This window comes from Lytechinus variegatus, chromosome 6, assembly GCF_018143015.1.
Source record: "Lytechinus variegatus isolate NC3 chromosome 6, Lvar_3.0, whole genome shotgun sequence".
Classification (NCBI taxonomy): Eukaryota; Metazoa; Echinodermata; class Echinoidea; order Temnopleuroida; family Toxopneustidae; genus Lytechinus; species Lytechinus variegatus.
Genome location: NC_054745.1, coordinates 13,101,877 through 13,121,254, shown reverse-complemented (window position 1 = coordinate 13,121,254; position 19,378 = coordinate 13,101,877). Strand labels below are relative to the sequence as shown.

Sequence of the window (19,378 nt, the reverse complement as noted above, 5' to 3'; positions counted from 1 at the left end):
ACTTGATTTTCAACCAATTCAACAGGTATTAGGGACGGCAATGACGAAAATTGCAATACGTCGTTTGTAAAAAAAAAACAGGATTCACCAATTTTCGACAAAGATTTCTCGGTCTCTCATCATGAAATTAATTTGACAGTACAATTTCTATGTTCTTGAAAGCGTTCTGATTAGCAGTGCAAAAACTATCTATACTAGTCAGTGTTGACGAGGTTGTCGACGTAAATTAAGTGGGAATATATTTGTAAAGCACATTCTAGTTCGTAAGTTTATTCCAATAAATGTCTTTTGACAAACTAGACCTTTCATTCCCATGTCGCAAAATAATCCGAGCACAATATTGCAATAAGCCCCAATAGCTATATAACATATTGCACTACAGCTGTAAAAAAATTCTAGCCATTTTCTAACAGCAATTTAAACTTTGAAAACCCCAAATGGACCCAAAATTAACCTCAATAAAACACCATTAAATCAATCAAACACTGTAAACTTCAAAACACAACGATGTAATGATGATCTCAAGCATAATATGCCTACTCATCTGGGAAGTGACGGATATGCGCAGAGCTTCTAATGATATTAGTTAATAAGCTTTAGACTGACTTATGATTTGACAACTTCACTTTTGGTCGGGTGTTTGGTCTTTTAACCTAAAAGCCAAACAAGTCATGAATATATATATTTTACAATAGCACCTTAATTGTCAACTGAATGAACAAAATAATACTATGATTTTAAAATCATATGACGTATCACCCTCTAATTCCAACTTACCAATATCCCTTGATGAACGATTGGAATATCTTGTCAGTATGCGAGGAATCTTTTGACGAGTATAAATTTCTGGGAGTCGGGAGTTGATTACCGTCATGTCAGTTGATTCATGGGAATCATGTCTGTTATTTCAGGTGATTAAATATTATTCAAAATTCAAATGTACTTATCTTGAATCTAATCAAGCACAGTATGGTACAATAATGGTAATATGATAATTGAAGCAGTCTTATCTTGTGCGCGCTAGACTGGGGGCAAACGCACTCTGAGACCCGTCTAAAGGGGCTTTCACACTTGTTCGTGCGATCGTTTTTGCGATCAATTTTGATTCCAGTATATGTTGCACACAATTGCAACGGTTGTAAGCAGTCATGATTGGGGCTTTACAATGAGTTGTGATTTATCATGGAATACCAGCAACATCAACATCTAAAGATGCATTTGTTCAAAATATATTCTAGATATGATTTTTATTCAGACATTCATCGTTTTCTCTCTTTGTTAGTTCTCTCTTTGTTTACAAAGGACATTGTGAAAGTGTCTGTTGAATCGAAATATGACATTGATGGACTTTGATTGATTGATATAATTGAGGTTAATCAATTTTAATTCTTTGTAAGACCGGGATCATTGTCATGACCTTTATGGCGCAATTTTAATTATTGTGTTTATTACAGGTTCAACGTGAAAAGTTTTATTCGAACTTTTTTTTAAAGGGGGAATTGAAGCTAAGTTTTATTTCCATCACAAAATACAGGCATTCGAAGTATAATAATAATAATAATAATAATAATAATAGGCATTTATATAGCGCCATCTATCTAGAAATATTCTATTCCGAGGCGCGTTGCTAGTATTATTACCCCGGCTTTAGCTCGAGCTGCCTCTCAGCGCTCATGCATTCAAGGAATTAATCCTGCCGGGTACCCATTCACCTCACCTGGGTCGAGTGCAGCACAATGCGGATAAATTTCTTGCTGAAGGAAATTACGCCATGGCTGGGATTCGAACCCACGACCCTCTGTTTCAAAGTCAGAAGACTTATCCACTGGGCCACAACTATAGTTACAACTATCTATATCAGGCAATTGTTCCATAAAGCTGTTCATAACGCAGCACCCCCACGAAAAATCTTGGGGTGCAGCACGCCAGCTACCCAGGGCAATGAAAACAGCCACCTGGAAATAATTGCCACCTTTCGCAAACCTCAGGAACGGCAACGTTAGGGTCCCCTAACGCAAAAGTTAACGATTAATCATACACTTATTTTATAGGATTGATTATACATTATAGTCAATAGAATCAAACATAGAAAACTGCTGTAAAATCATTGCTAAGCTTTGTGTTAAAGACCGTTATATATCCGGTTTTTGTGTGCAAAATTCTATCACGCGGCACACGCGCCATACGTGAATGTACATTACGACTGATGATCATCATCGTATATGCCCCCTGAGCCGGCGGCGAGCCTCTACTATGACAGTTGGCTGGAAATATTCGAAATGCAGGGCCCACAATAGATTATGACATTGATAAGAAAATGGTTTTTCAAACAAATCGACTACATATTGAGTGAGGAAAAACTTACGAAGTTAAGGCTTAGATATAGATCATTACAGTCCATCAAATCGATATTGCATTTACTGTGGATTATTGATAGATCACTGGCAATCGATTCCATGGGTCAGATCACCTCTCCAGCCGAAACCATTTTGCATGCGTTGATATGTACACAGTATGCAGTAGGCCAAATTCGTCTGAACTTCAGTCGATTTTGCGGGGTTTTTTTTTTTTTTACTCCTCCTACACAAACGATATGCCTCTAGCACACAATGTAATGGGCATTATGTTTTACTTTCCCCAGAAAAGGGGGGGGGGCCACTTCCATTGATGAGTGAATACCAGGCACGACCATGGGGTTTCAAAACACACCCTAAACGAGGGAAGCAAGTCTTTTCCAGATTATGAAAAATGCATCTCTTAACATTATTTGGCTTGTGAATCCCTACAAGTATTGGAAATATATCCCTTTTTCGGTATTTTAAACATCGTTTTTTACACCCTTATAGCGTTCCATAGGCCTATACGTAACGTACTTGCCCTCTCTGTCCCCTTTTACGCGTGGTCGCGCCTGGTATCCACTCATCAATGGAAGTGGGATCCCCAGGCGGCCTCTCGAGCTCTGGGAGGAACCAAATGTGGCTTTGGAAAGTCTTCCTAAATCGGATGTATCGCAGTAACCATGGTAGCAACCAAAATTTTGCAGACGAAACACATATTGAATGTTTCCGTTGCAGATGCGAAACCCCCCAAAAAATCTCATGTCACACAATTTGCATTGCAGGACAGAGTTTTACGACCATGACGACGGGCCCAAAAAGTCTCTTACAAAATCAACTAACGTCGTAAATAAGCGTTCGCGTTCTCCAACGAAAGGTCCGGACTAACTACAGGGCAAGGCCCCCAGAGCCCCTTAATGGTTAGATGTAAACGTTTGGAAGCGGAAAACTAGGTAAACATTTATTTCCATATAACACCCATTGTCATGAGGGCTGGATTGCCTCTATCAAGTGCATTTTCCCCCACACTTTATGCAATCTTGTAAACTTTAAAAAGGTATGCTTAAACTTTGAATATATTTAAAACAATGGTTGATTTTTGACAACCTGAAAGTTTGCCAGAGGCTTGTCTAACAAAAATCATGTCAATATGCAGAGGGTCAATATGTCAATCGGACAGTCAACCTGTCTGAAACGTTGAGTCTTCTCTTTCGCTCCTGCTCCACAACTCCACTGGCCAACTCAAGTCAGCCTTCTCACATCATGCCCATATTCACAATCTTCACTTACTGATACGAGTCAACCAGTCTTCCACTCAAGCATTTCATCTTGCCTACCACTCAAGCTTTCCATCCTTTTTGTATTACAGTCGTCTCTTAGACTATACTCATACTCTACTTTCTATACCTCCATGCACTTTCTCAAATCTTCATTGCTCTTCTACATTGATCGACTTTTATCTCAGTCCTTTCCAGGACTTTTCATAATGGTGTATCACTGGCGTAAAGATGATGTGCTCTCCCCCCCCCAAAAAAAAAAAATGGAAAAGGAATGAGAGAAGGGTGAAATATCATTATGTCAAAATCTATCGCATTTTTTTTTCGCGTGATGCGCCAAATCTAGTCCTCTCAAAAGTTTGGGCTCATCACGCATGTTGCGTATGCCCGGTGCTTATGCCACAATTCAAACCTTCCAACATTTTCTGCAAAAATCGAATGTGCATATTCAAAGAAATCAATATTCTATGCATAAATGTAGGCATAAACATGATAAAGTTTCATACGAAATGAAAACCGACTGGTACCCACAGAGGTGCAGTCAAAACCAGTTGGAAAGATGGTTGTGTGATGCAATAGAACTGTCACATAGTTCTAGGACAATTACCCCCGTGACAACTACCCCGGACAATTACCCCCGAGGACAATTACCCCGGGCAACTACCCCCGGACAATTACCCCCCGAGGACAATACCCCCCGGACAACTACCCCCGGACAATTACCCCCCCGGACAACTACCCCCTGAGGACAACTACCCCCGGACAACTAACCCCCGGACAATTACCCCCCCCCCGGACAATAACCCCCGAGGACAATTATCCCCCGGACAATTACCCCTGAGGAAAATTACCCCCTGGACAATTACCCCCAGAAAATCCTCCCTTCTCTCCAGCATCAATGTTAGAATAAAGCGGGACCCATTTTAAGTTTTGGTCGGTGGCACAGGTTTTTTGAAATATTTTCTACTTTATCTTGGTAATTTTTTCTTTCTCTTTTAAATTGCTTTTTTTCCTGTTCTCTCACTTTCTTTCTTCTTGCACCCGAAACCTCCCGTTTGGCTATGCATATATTCATCAGAAAATGTGTAAACTGGCCCTCATACTAAGTTTTCATAGATCAATTGAACACGAGTAGTCATAATAATCACAAATGCTGAATATCTCTGATTCCAACTGATCTTATTTTTTAAATATTTATTTTGGGTTCAATTTCAGGAAAGAAATCAGGCAAATAGATAAAACGTAAAAACGACACCTTTATAGGTAGAAATATATTGAAAGTTGATAACGCAACTATCAACACTATACTGTCAAGTAGGACCTATAATCCTATTATTTTAAAACAATTCAGCTAACAAGAAGCTAAAAATTATGAAAAAATTGGTGCACATCCCAGAAAACTTTATGCAAAGATAATACACACAAGAGCACCTTGTAATTTTACCATTTAGGCCCTAAATGGTAAAATTACAAGGTGTTTTTTGTGTATTATTCTTGAGTGAAAGCAACATTAAAGAAGGAAATTAAGTACCAAAATTACTATATCGTAAACAATATGACATAATAAAAAACAGTGTTTTTTCTAAACAAATTGGCAATCATGATAGTAAACAATTCGTTTAAGGTGCATTTTAAGGACGGTTTGTAAGAATTTATAAAGAAGTAGGCCTATGCAAATCAATCACATAATCGACCGAGCAGCGTGAGCTGAAGATATTAATATTTAGACCCAAAACGGACATTTTACAGAGCACTTGAAAAAATCAATTTGTAAATTAAAAAATAATGAAAGCTTGATATCCGAGATGAAATATGTTTTGTATATTGACTTCAAAACTTGATATTTTAAGCTTCATATTTGCCTATATTGAGCAAGATATGAATCTCATCGAAAAAGCAATGTCAGCGCGAAGCGCGAACTGAAAATTTTTGGAATTGCATGTATATATTTTAACCTGAAAATTGACTATTCTGGGCAATGTTTGTGAACCTGAACAAGATGCGTATGTAACTAGATAATTACTGCAAGCGCAAAGCGCGAGCAGAAATTTTAAATATGGCTTCTGGCTTGATCGAAAATGGACCTGTTAAGGAGGTTTTGCAGTTAGCCATTAAAACGTATCATATTTCAACTATTAAATAATGCGAGCGCGAAGCGCGAGCTGAATTTCTTTGACATTCTGACCTAACAAAAATGAAATTATTAGCACTTGTTGTAATCATTAGCGGTATAGGTACAAAACCAAACAATTGAAGCGTGAGCGGAAAAAAATAATTGAGATTTAAGACCTAAAAATGGGACACTCTAATCATGTTTTATAAATCATGAAAAAGAATGGGTAATAAAGTTTTTTCCTGCGTTAATTATGCGAGCGCAAAGCGCCATCTGATCTGGACAATTTTAGCACGTTTTGAATAAAGATGAAGCTGCGTATCTCAATGTTGTGCGCATGTTTTAGAGTTAGACAGAATCTGGGCATTCTGATATTTTTATCACGAAAATCAATAATGCAAAATACTTGATATTCCTGTATGAAAATTGTGAATTTGAGCACTATCTAAAGTATCGTGTAGGGAAATTGTGAAGTGGATGTGGAAAGCACTTAATAAATGTTGCGAGTGTGAAGCGCGAGCTGATATCTTCTTTATAATTTTGACCTAGGACCTGTACATTCTAGGTCTAAGGACATTTTGTCATATGAAAATGATGACAACTTTCTTATTCCTCTTCTTAAGCGCGATATGAAACATATGCAACTGTGATATTGTCGATATTCTTTCCTGAAAAGGGACAATTTAGTCATTAAGAATTTATGAAAATATTTTCATATTTATTAATGTCATAAGCCTAATGGGTGAGTGAAATGTGTTGACACTGAGGCCTGAAAACTGAATATTTTAAGCACTTTTGTAATCATGAATAGGATTTATGAGTTGACATATTTTTAACGAAAATGCGAGCGTAAATCGTGAGACGAAAGTTTTGGTAAATTGTCATAAAAAGGGGGGGGGGTAGTAGTTTGTTATATAATTTGGCAAATCAAATAATGCGAGCGCATAGCGCAAGCTGCAAGTTATATTCACACCATAAAATGGACATTAAACAGAGCACTTAAAAAATCAGTTTGTAAATCAAACAAAATAATGAATAATGTCCGAGCTAAAATATGCTTTGTATATCGACTTCAAAATTTGATATTTTAAGCTACATATCAGCCTATGCAAGATATGTCATCGAACAGGCTATGCGAAAAATTTGATATAGTGACATGATATATATTTTCAAATTCTTTCCCTGACCTTTCTTTTCCATTTGTCTCCCTCCTCTTATTTTACCTCTTCTTTTCCTTCCCCTTCTTTTTTCCATATTTTTGCTCTGCCAATAGGAGGGGGCGGGGCCCTCGCCCCCCCCCTCCTGGATCCGCCTATGGATGGAGCTCACTTTTACAGCTTTCTTACGGCGTTCGTTTGATTCCAAGATACTCGAGTACTTCTTGCGTCAAACGTACGGCCGACCGACGTATGACTTTGTTTACTCCTTTTGTCTCGGGGGTTATTGTCCGGGGGGGAGGGTAATTGTTCCTGGGGGTACTTGTCTGGGGGTAGTTGTCCGGGGGAATTGTCCGGGGGTAGTTGTCCGGGGGTAGTTGTCCGGGGGTAGTTGTCCGGGGTGTAGTTGTCCGGTGGTAATTGTCCGGGGGGTAATTGTCCTGATCCCCTGTCACATCCCATTCAATATCAATACATTTTCTCATGATATGCAGATTTGTGTGTTATGTATGATATCTTCTAAATCTGAGGAGAGGGGGCCCCAACTTTGTACTTGATAATACATCATGTCGCCCATTACTTTTCTCTTCCCCCTCCCCCCCCCCCCGACTCTCCCTCTCTCTCACACACACACACACACACACACACACACCTCTTTCTCAATACTCACTCTCAAGCCCTTCAATCTTTTACATATGCCTTTAGTCTTTATATTCTTTGCTCTAACGACCCATCTCTTGTTATATCTTCGTCTTTCAAATCATTATTCGCTCTCATCTTTTCATTCTTTCAACCATTCCTTGCAAGTAGACTCAGTCATCAGTCGTCTCATTCTATTCCATTATGGCACACACGCAAAAACTCCTTTGAAGATCTGTACAAACCTATATCTGTGCGGATTTTTATTGTTTATTATCCTGAAATAAACCTTTGAAGACGAAGTCTGAACCGAAGAAGAATGATTTTATAAAATTGAGAAACAAAAAATTACATAATACTTGCATTAAATTCGGATGTACATGCATTGGTGATTTTGAATTTTCATATGTCTGCCAAACAATGGCATTCATGTTAATTGGATAGGCGAACTAGTGAAAATGACGAAGGCAGTGGTGTCACGTTATACCCTCCGTGTTCAGAAAAATGTTAATTGAAATATTTCAATATTTTGCCAAGAATTTTAATTTATTGTGTGATACAGCATAACTCACATGAATTCAACGCGAAAAGGACAGATCGATTTGGCGATTCCATAATTCCACAAATTCTAATCTCTTGGCTGAATATTCAAGCGATAAAATTTTCTTTTTCATCAATGATAAAGTTAGAGTCATGATAGCAGGTAGTCGTGTGAAAAACCCATAACCAACGCAAAATGTTTGATTATGATTTTAACGAAAGGTGAAAATGCTGTGTGTCGTGTACGGGACTCAGAAATGGCCCTTACGACACACAACATTTTTTCAACTCTAATTCACCAATTGACAAATTTTTGTTTACTTATTTGTTTACTTATTTATTTAATTTCCCGGCAAAGAAAAAAAGCATATGTACAAGAAGAAGAAACTGCCACTGGCTAGTGCCTGAGGATGACTCAAATATGAAATGGTTCCTGTTTTCTTTGCTGATATATACCCATTTAATATTATCAGTCCAAAAACAAATTAAAGTCCATCGTTTATTCAGACAGAAGATTGAAAAAAAATGTGAAATTGACTGGTTTTTCAACCAAGGAATCGTTTAATTACTAGTAGTAACATATTTTCAAAATCGAGATCGTCCACGCGTTCTCGTAAACCACTGTTATGTCAAAACACAAAATATTTCGTAACCATTATCATTCTACATTTGATTTAAGTGAATTTTTAAGCCTGCAATTTTGAATTTTCTCAATCTTTGCTCATCAGTATTACCAATATCTCAATGATATGCGGTTATTTTGACCGCGTTGTTTCCGTGTGGTTATCCCGGAAGATTGGATGAGGCGATTAGTTACTAAGACGAAATCGGAAATCGGCAAAAGTAAGGCTTCTTTTCGCTGCAGTTGTAATCATTCCAGAACTGCTTTTCCGCGTTGGACCCTTGGTTCCGAGGAGCGACGCAGTCCTCATTGCCATTGTTGTTCGGTTCACCCGACTGCCAGAGTAGGAAGTTCACGTCCGTCCCGTCACTCCATTGGTAGTAACCTTCGTATTGTAAGTCGTGTAACCCTATCCAATACGACTAGAAGGGTGAGAAAGAGAATGGCATTTGTAATTTGTGGAAGAGACGTGGTGTAGTGGTTCTGACTCTCGCCTTGTAAACAGAGGGTCGTGTGTTCGAATCCCACCGCGGTCGAGCGTCCTTTGGCAAGGCGTTAATCCACACTTTGCCACTCTCGACCCAGGTGCTAAATGGGTACCCGGTAGGATGCGAAAGATATTGTATGTTTGATTTTGCCAGCGCCATAATGTGGCTGCGATGAATGCAAGGAATGCTCCCCAGGGAGTGGAAATTGTGCAATTTTCGTGCTTGATTGACATGAATCCAATGACCGGGGTAATAATATGCTGTAACGCGCTTTAGGCCATTCTGGGAAAAGCGCTTTATAAAAATTTGCTATTATTATTATTATTATTAATTCGCATCATTTATTTATATATTTATTTAAAGGATGGATAGAGCTTTTACGTTCTCTTTTGAGGCCATCAGAAACACTCTTTTTTAGTTTCTGCATTTTATTCAACAATTAATAATCAATTAATATGTTCACATAATAGCAAACATATATATATATATATATTGAATACATGTTTAAGGTGATAATGAAAGATATAAATGAAATTGACAAAGACTGATAATTAGATTATACATAAGCATGTGATATTCCGTAAAATACATGGTCCAGCTATTAGACTGATAATCACAAAGGTGACTGAAGCAATAGCAGCCAGAAGATAGGGCTACATGGAAACCATCATTTTAATAAAATGATGTCACAAAATTTAAAATATTGAAAATGAGAAGCTTGGTTGGGAAGAACATAAAATCATGTATGGTAAAAAAAAAGTGCAAGTGCGTGCATGTTGGTGAGTGCAGGTGAATGAAATTATGTATACTAATAAGAGACTTTTTCAACGAAGAGAGAGATGCAGACTGTTCAAAATTATGTGGCGAAGCATTCCGAATATCTGCCATGGTAGCGTGTCGTCTTTGAGCGAGCAAGTTCTTAAAGGGGAAGTTCACCCAGACAAAAAGTTTATTGTAAAAATAGCAGAAAAAAATAATAAATAATATTGCCGAAAGTCTGAGAAAAATTCATCAAATAATTAAAAAGTTATTAGAAATTCAATTATTTGATTTGTGACGTCATATGCCAGCAGCATTCCTACATAGCGAATGGTAAAAAATCATTGAAATGTCATTTTCTCAGAAAATTGAAAATGGTTTTCACTGTAACTTTTGTATATCAATAGACAAATCATTTCACACCCGATCGTGAAAATAAAACAAAATTAAGTCATCAGGAACCATACAAAATTTGAAATTCATACATTTTATATTACATAACACATGGGGTAGCTGCTCGATTATGACGTCACAAATCCAAAATTTTTAACTCTAATAACTTTCTTACCCTTAAACGGATTTTCCTCAAACCTTCACCAATATTTTTTTACTATTTTTCTGCTATTTTTACAACAAAGTTTTCTTCAGGGTGAACTTCCCCTTTAAAAGTACTGGAAAGCACTCCAAATAGTCATGATAGTAGAGTGCGCTACAAATTTCATCACTGTTTCTCTCTCTCTATCTCTCTTCCTTGGTCTTGTGCCTGTTGAACCTCGTCGTGTTGGTGTGGCCCCATTAATCGTTATTTTTGTGATGGAATTATATTCCTGTAACTTCAAGGTTGTGTGTGTGGCAGCATACGATGAGTTCTATCCATTTATTTATATCGGTGGTGAGTTTCATGAGACATGCGCCACCAACGTTCATTATCATGAGAGGGTGTTCGTCGACCAATATTTGCTAACACGGTCCACGAGTAAGAATTGGAGAAAAACATAACTAAACGATGAAATGCCAATAGCGGAGAAGATCACCACTCGTCATTTAAACTATGTGATCTAGAGAAACCAGCTAGATAGTCCGAAGATCTGGCTTTCAAGTGATGTATAACGCCAATTTAGAAATAAAACAGCCTGGTAGAATTGAACAACGTGGTATGTAGTCACAAAGTGACCAGCGACATTATAGTCGCCATTATATACTTCTCGGAATGTGTGGCGACATTTAGAAAGGGATACCCACCAAGCCGCCATCATTAGATATATAACAGGGATTGAATGGGAACCGTAAGAATGATATACTCACAAAGTCACCATCATCTGCTTTACCCTCGTCAAGAAGACTCTGCCAAAAACCATAGATTTCGTTGCTCTCGTCAGGTCCATGGATGCTGACGAGTTCAGCACCGAGAGCTTTACATGCCGAATTCGCTCCATTCCAATCTTTCTTGGTGGAGCTGTAGTGGTAGCACCAGGCGCCTTTTCGCATGAAGAAATTCGGGCAGCATGACCCCTCGCATAATGGCACCAATATGGTAAGGAGAACCAGGCTGGCGGTGAAGACTACAGCCATCGTAAATCTCCAGTTAAAAGACACAAAAAAACGAAAAAGAAAAAAAAAAAAACAGTTAAGGATAAGAGATGAAGAATAAAAAAAAGATAACAAATTGGAGTATTTGAGTAGACTTAAAAATATTTTGCAATCCAGCTTGCTCAAGATACTAAAGCAAAATTCAAAAGAATTCTAGCTTAAGATTGATTGAATAAAATGATCTCTGTTAAATATGTGAAAATGTTTGACAAACTGATAAGTTATGACGTTTTGGAAATATGGGTTTAGAGTTTAGGGGTGGGGTTTTCATAGATCCTACCTTCTTGGAAATGCCTTACACCAGTTAAAAACAAACATTTAAGAGTGGACATTTCCATAGAACATCTTTAAACATGTTAAATTCAGAGTGATACTATTATCATGGTATTATTATTATTATCATTAGTAGTAGCAGTAGTTGTAGTCGTAGAGGTGGTAGTATATGAGTAGTAGTAGAAGTAGTAGTAAAAGTAGAAGTAGTAGTAGTAGAAGTAGTAGTAAAAGTAGTAGTAGTAGTAGTAGTAGTAGTAGTAGTAGTAGTAGTAGTAGTAGTAGTAGTAGTAGTAAGAGCAGGGTCCGCTGGTAGAACAGTTTTCGAAACTGAAGTTGCTACCCTGGGTAAATATACCTATTTTATTATTATTATTATTATTATTATTATCATCATTATTATTATTATTATTATATCATGATTGTAGTAGTGGTAGTAGTAGTGGTAGTAGTAGTGGTAGTAGTAGTAGTAGTAGTAGTAGTAGTAGTAGTAGTAGTAGTAGTAGTAGTAGTAGTAGTAGTAGTAGTAGTAGTAGTAGTAGTAGTAGTAGTAGTAGTAGTAGTAATAGTAGTAGTGTAGTCGTCTTCGTCGCAGTAATCATGGTAGTAGTAGCAGTAGTAATACTATTTATGGTAATAATAAATGGGAATGATAATAATAACATTAATGACAATTAAATCAGCGGAATAATTACCCAAATCGTCATTGTTATTATCAAAATCATTCCCAAAACAGTATTATCTCTAGAAATTAAAAAAAAATAGTTATTCGAGCTCACCTTTTATCGATCTGATGAAGTGTAGTACTAGTAGAAGAATGCAATTTCACAAGAGAAATGAACGAACAGTATTTTCTGATGTCTCTGCCACAGTCAGCTTTTAAGAAAACGCTATATTCTACAGCTGAATCAACAAACACATTGAAACCATTATCATTGATATGATTATTATTAATAAACATATCAGCTTCTTATCTCTTGATAAAAAAATTGTTCCATCGGCAGTAAACTGCTTATTGCATGATCTAAGCTAAACCTGTTTATTTAATGGTCGCATCTTACAGGATTGTTCTTCTGCCTTAATTACATATTTACAACTCCGTTTACTTTATTTGTCAGTCCTTTGGGTCAAACTAGACCTTTGATCGTGTCCGGACACCCCCCCCCCAAAAAACCCAGGCAACATTAACTGTATAAGTGAAAATGTAAAACTTTTCTTCTTTTTATTATTATTAACATCATCACTATTAGTATGATTGCCACAATGAAAAAGTACAGATATGTATGTGGTCTTTTTTTTAGAAGAGTACCTGTAATGAATTATTAAGTGGTATCCGCCGAGAGTGGGCGGTCTTGAAAAATAACTGTCCTTGCGGTGTCATGCGCGTAAAACATTCCCCTTAGACGTGTGTTAAATGAAAAATTAATAAAAAAATAAATGTGAAATTAGAGGGTGGAATGTTTACCACCTTTGGATAGGATATATATCTGACATTCCATATCTGAACAGAGAAGGGTATCGTAGCCAGCTCATTTTAAAATTAAATCGCCATTTATGGAGATGACTATAATGGGATCAAATTCATCAACTGAAACAATAAAGTAGCCCCAATTCTTCCACCAGTCAAAAAATAGTTCCAAATCATTGATACATGTATATCTTCCCCTGGCAAAGGAAGTTCATTAGTTATCAAATCTAGAATCAGTGTTATATTTTGAATGATATTCATACACTTTTGTCAATCAGCAATATCAAAATGAAAAAAATCGAATGGGTTGGGTCGAACGAATATTTTTAGCCCTCCTGATGTAATTAGGCTCATGTCACCTTGCTTGCTGATAAATCATGGCACCCTCATGACACCATATCGCAGAATAGCCGTCCGACTTACTGAGGGCGTGAATAAAACAAAGAAAATCACCGTTTGTAATGTTTATTGTCTAAATTAACATAAATATGGAACACCCATGAGACCCGTGTATTTTGCTCTCCATCGTATAAAAAAATATAATACAATGCCGCATAATTTAAACAATGATTGATCGAAATAAACACTGAATAGATCCATCCATAGCTAAGGGAGGTTTTTAGGATAGAACGTATGAATATAATGTATCCTTCGTGGTGAAATGTCAGGCAGATCATTGTGGAATGAGATTCGTTAGGGATAGTCCCTGGGGTGTATGTTGAAACAAGCGTCATGAAATCTTTGATAATGCTTCTTTCATCTGTAAACATACTTTGATCAGGGGCGCGTTTCATGAAAGACTTTTCAGACATTTTATCCGACAGTTAGCATAATAGCACTGCTTCTCAGCCAATCAAAATTGAGGGAAAGATGTCAGATCTGACAACTTGTCGGACGAAAATGTTGATGAAAAGCCCCCCCCCCCCCCACTTATCTAAATAGTGTTTGTATTAATGAAAGCATGTTCCTATAGTTCGAGCATTACACAATGATTAAATCCGGATGCTTTCGTGACCTGACTTTGCCTATGTGCATGTAACTTTGTAAATTGCCTCGTATTACATATGTTACCCGATTTACCCCTGTGCTTATGTATCCTAGGTACAACCTCCATTGTGTTCTTTAAAGTCACATGACTCAGTATCATTGCAAATAACACTCTTTACCCCCCCCCCCCCCGAGAATTCAATGTTCCACATTCGAAATAAGGTAGACTAAACTGTTTTTTATAGGTACATGTACGTCCAAAATATCAACATGATTAATCGATGGTTAAAACCAAACTAACAATGCATAGATTATAGATCAGTAATTTGTTAATTTGTCAGATTATATATGCATTTTTGCAACAATAGTTCTTAGATCTTTGACAGTTCAACATGAAACACATTCGACACATTGCACATGATGTGTAAGTCGTGTAGTCAGTTGCTTACAAAAGCGAAGTTATAACACTAACCAATTAGTGACACAGTTATGGAATGACTTGTGGAGTAACTGTTGTAGAGTTAGGCGTAAATTTATATTAAGATCACCATTCTTTTTAAGGTCATCTGTCAGAAAATACACTGCAAAAAGTCAGGTGTTGATTTAACCCCGGCCCGGAATCTACATTATGTCACCACAAGAAAAGTATTGAAACAACACCAGTTTGAATCAGACGATGATGTTTTAATACTAATTGGTGTTGTATAAACACCTTTCTGGTGTTAGACCGAAACGAAACTGGAGTTGTTTAACACTTCTCTGGTGTGATATAGATTCCGGGCTGGTGTTAAATCAACACCGGAGTTTTTGCAGTGTATGTTTCATCTTTCAGGGTCTTGCGAGCACGCCGCATTACATCTATACTTTCTCTCTGTAAGACAGGAACTTGAGTAGGATGAGTTTTGGACGACCATTAACATTTTACCATTGCGATGACCTCTTTCTACTTCAGTTTTCACCATGTGCCCCCTTTGGGAAAATCCTGGATCCGCCCCTGTCCAGAGCATTGCATTTTTAGCAACCATTAATGTAAGAGCCGTTCCGGAGACCCCCGTTTGGAGACCAAGATATAGTTCTGGAGCCCCCTATTTTCGACTTTGGTGCGGCACAAAGTTAACATGTTATAATTCAAGTATTTAATTGTTGTTTGGTACGCTTTCGCTCGCAAGGCTGTACGCTTCCTTACACGTTCCTCGTTGGTGGTGCTAATGCTGGAGAAGCGCTTGACATGGTTGATTAAGTCGTACTTCGAGCTAAACCCGGGGTGATAATACTAGTGATTTGCATCCTGGCAAAAGGCGCTATATAAACTCAGCTATTGCAGAACACCGGTCAGACTGGATTTGCTTTGGCCGGACGATGTGACCAAATCTTACTTTAGCACTGCATATAAAAGTATTTTTGAAAAAAAAAATGGACCAGAACTCAGAGGAATCGGCCCCAGTGGTCGGGGAACTGAAGGAGAAAGAACTCCAAGAAGGCGAGATTGGGAATAAAAAAGGAAGGAGAGATCGCGGGACCTGGACCAGCCAATTGGACTTTCTTCTGACTTTGATAGGAGCATCTGTGGGACTTGGAAATGTTTGGCGATTCCCTTATTTGTGTTACAAGAATGGAGGAGGTAAATATTTCTCGTAGCAGAGGCTTTCAGATGGGAGGAGGGCTTAGGGAGCTCTCCCCCGCCCCCCCCCCCAAAAAAAGGAGAAACGGGTGATATGTCAAAAATTATCTCAAAATTTGATTTTCTTTCACTTGCTGGTTACGCTCGCTCGCAACTTTTTATAAATTTTCTGCGATACGACCCTAATTTTTGGGCTCATTATGCCTCTTAAGCTCATTAATAACACCTGTCTTTCTTTTGAAAACAATCAAATTATGATGATGACCACTCCTTCATTATTTGTTATCATTTTTGGCAACTTTCAGCTTTGTTTGAATGAGATTAGTACCAAGCTATATTAGAATGCATTGTATTTTTGAATACATTTTATGAATAGATTCTATACTGTATTTTCATTTCTTACCTCAAGTGTACATTTTTATTTTATATGTTTGTTTTACATAATATAGTTTATTACAGTAGTATTATCTAATGAAAATTAACAACATCGTAACATTCATAATCATTATTGCCATTATTATCATCATTACTTTTATTTGTACTATCGCATGCTGACTATTATTTGAGAGAAATTAAGTACTAGTGTATATATTTATCTCAAAATTGAAGGTTCATAAACTTCACTCATATATGTATACGATGTGTCACGGCTAATAGTAACCGCCCCTTTAATGTCAATAATAGTAATGATAATAAATCAATGAATTGATAATAAAACAAATTGAATAAAATAAAAAAAATAAATGAAATGAAATGAAATACTTGAATAATGAAAATAAATAAGGACTAGGACAATCAGAAGGATTTTTATTTTTAGATTGAATGAAATTTGGATTCGTCTTAACTTTGCAGTTTTTGTTACTATACAACATATTAATTACATAATAAGTTATGCACTAATGTGTTTCATATAAAGATATACCTGGGGAGCGTTTCATCAACATTTTTGTCCGACAAGTTGTCAGATCTGACAACTTTCCTTGATTCTGATTGGCTTACAGGTACTGTTACTATGGTAATTGTCGGATAAAACACGACTTGCCGGATAAAATCCTTTCATGAAACGCTCCCCAGTTCTGCTGTATCAATGTATTTGACCAATTTAATGACTTTTAATCTTGGGTTATCCTTTTTGTTTCAAGTAATCCGCTAATGATGAAAACCCTTCTAGTGCGTGTGCGTGTGTGTGAGGGTGTCTTTGTGTATTTGAGTTTTGTCAGACGTTTGTCATTCATATATGATTATTTACGTCTGGGAGAGACCTTTTACGTCACCATCCGAAAGACGTGACCGGGGATCGAACCTCTGCATCAATATGTAACTTCCCCACAGCTTGGGTAACAGGCGCACGCCTCCACGCCCGTTTTTTTTTTTTTTTTTTTTTTACAGACCTGCTAATTGTCGCTGGCGTAGTACGTTGGTGGTGGATTATTTCTTTGTGTGTTTGTGTGTGTATGTTGGAACGATATTTTCAGTGCACTTAATTTATGATTCATGCTAAAAACAGTAAACAAAATCAATGTTAACACAATAAAAACTGTAAGCACAATGTAATCAAAACAACAAAATTATGCGATTTATATAAATGCAGAAGAGAACAATAAATCAAATGGAATGATATTCACAAAGGGGTATTGTCTCAGACTTGCGATAGTCTATTCAAGTCGATTAACAGTGTCGCATCATCACTAAACAGTTCCTTTTTTCTTCTTCTAGGAGCTTTCCTGATTCCTTATTTCATCTGTTTGATTCTTGGTGGGATTCCGCAGTTGATACTTGAGGTCGGTCTTGGGCAATGGACCAACCAGGCTGCCGTCACTTCCTGGGACATCTGCCCGATCTTCAAAGGTAAGCCAGTGGAGTACTTAAAGGAAGAGCGAACTAGCGATCGTGTATAGCACCCCCTCAAGTCCTCGTATCTGGCCAGGATCCTGGCCCATAATGCAATATTCTAAGCAGTGAAGTCTTAATGACCACACTGCCCGATATTCAAAGGTAAGTGAATGGATTTCTTAAAGGGGAAGTTCACCCTGACAAAAAAAAAATGTTGTAAAAACAGCAGAAAAAAATAAAAATATATCGTCGAATGTTTGAGAAAAATCCTTCACACAATTAAAAACAATTAAAAAGAATCCTAGTGACTTGATTTGTGACGTCATATGCGAGCAGCATTCCTACATAGCGAACCGTTGCACTGTTCATCTTTTTTTACACAATATTGTTGTATAAACAGTTTAAACAAGTATATAAGATCTTGAAAAACAGAGTTTAATTCATATTATCTATTTCTCAATAAAATAATCAAGCATGGTTGTTTAAATTGTTAAACAACTACTTTACGATTCATATAGGCCTAGTAAACGGCGTTGTTTAAACAAATAATAAACAGCATTTATTCTTGTACAGGAACAAGATACTATACTGTTAAACAATTTCCACTTAAAAATAAAATCCAAGAAAAATCCTGCAGCAGACTCAATCGTAATGCACTGTCTAATTTCAAAATCATTTGTGTAAAATTAACGAAATTGGTATTTGATGTTTCTAACCTTATTTTTTGTAGTAAAACGTTTCACCTTTATTTAAACAGACATGTTTCGTAAAATTATTTTAAAAAATAAACAAATTGAAAAAATATTCCTGTTATAACAAGTTACAGAATGATTTGGTTATTTTTTTGGAACAATCGTTTTTTTTTCTTCTGTAAAATTTTCGTTTTTTTTTCCAACCGTGTATCTTGTTTTGTAAATGGAAAAGATCATTACAAGTTTGAAAACAATAGGAAACACAATACCAAAACTATATGTTATCGTTTGAATGTCGAGATCGCTAATGCTTAAAGTGATTGATTAACATTGGTTTGACTTTTAAAAGATCTGAGCTAGAAGGTCACACTTTTCACCTGTGTCTATGTTACAAAAATGAAGCCCAGAAAAATTGCATTCGAAAATAATTATTTAGTGCTTCAAAAATTGAATTTTAAAGTGACCGGAAACACCATCTTAATTTCATCCCATACACTTATGTGTACTATTTGGGTGTCTATAAGACGCCTATTTACAAAATCGGGGTTTGCCTTGTAGTTTTAGCTTTTCATTCTCAATAATGGTTGTTTTCAGGGTTTATTAGTTCTAATACATGCCCTCGTACACATGTTTCATCATGGTTTGAGAATTTTTTAAATCAGCTGCTCACAAAGTTAAACAATACCTTTAATTTGGCAATGCGACCAAGATTTATGATGTCAAGCGTGAACAACTCACCCCTTTTAATACTTCAAATATACTAACAAATATATCTAATTTGGTCATTCTTATATGATACAAACCCTTTTCCATGATGTATTTGTGAAACCGTTATTATGTTTATTACATGCATGTATCTCCTTATGAAAGGAATACTAAAGGTCCCCGTTTCATTCAAACTAATTGTTATAGTTTGAATGCATAAATTTCTGTATCAAGTTTACTAAATGTACTACAAGCCAATCAAATCAATGGATTTCTGTAGC

At 36.7% G+C, this 19,378-nt stretch overlaps 2 protein-coding genes across 2 annotated transcripts in view; one reads left to right on the top strand and one right to left on the bottom strand.

Moving 5' to 3' along the window:
• Positions 1–7,772: 7,772 nt before the first annotated feature.
• On the bottom strand, positions 7,773–12,656 carry LOC121416515 (C-type lectin lectoxin-Thr1-like). Its single transcript, XM_041610007.1, has 3 exons — positions 12,571–12,656; positions 11,237–11,510; positions 7,773–9,106 (listed from the first exon to the last, which is right to left on the bottom strand). Exons 2-3 carry the CDS (start codon positions 11,501–11,503, stop codon positions 8,879–8,881), a joined length of 495 nt encoding a protein of 164 aa, XP_041465941.1. The 5' UTR covers positions 11,504–11,510; positions 12,571–12,656; the 3' UTR covers positions 7,773–8,878.
• A 2,753-nt stretch (positions 12,657–15,409) lies between these two features.
• Positions 15,410–19,378, top strand: part of LOC121417028 (sodium- and chloride-dependent betaine transporter-like) — a 54,080-nt gene continuing 50,111 nt past the window's right edge. The window contains exons 1-2 of the mRNA XM_041610579.1: positions 15,410–15,867; positions 17,584–17,715. Coding sequence (XP_041466513.1) covers positions 15,660–15,867; positions 17,584–17,715 — 340 coding nt within the window. The 5' untranslated portion in view covers positions 15,410–15,659. The remainder of the gene's footprint in view (positions 15,868–17,583; positions 17,716–19,378) is intronic.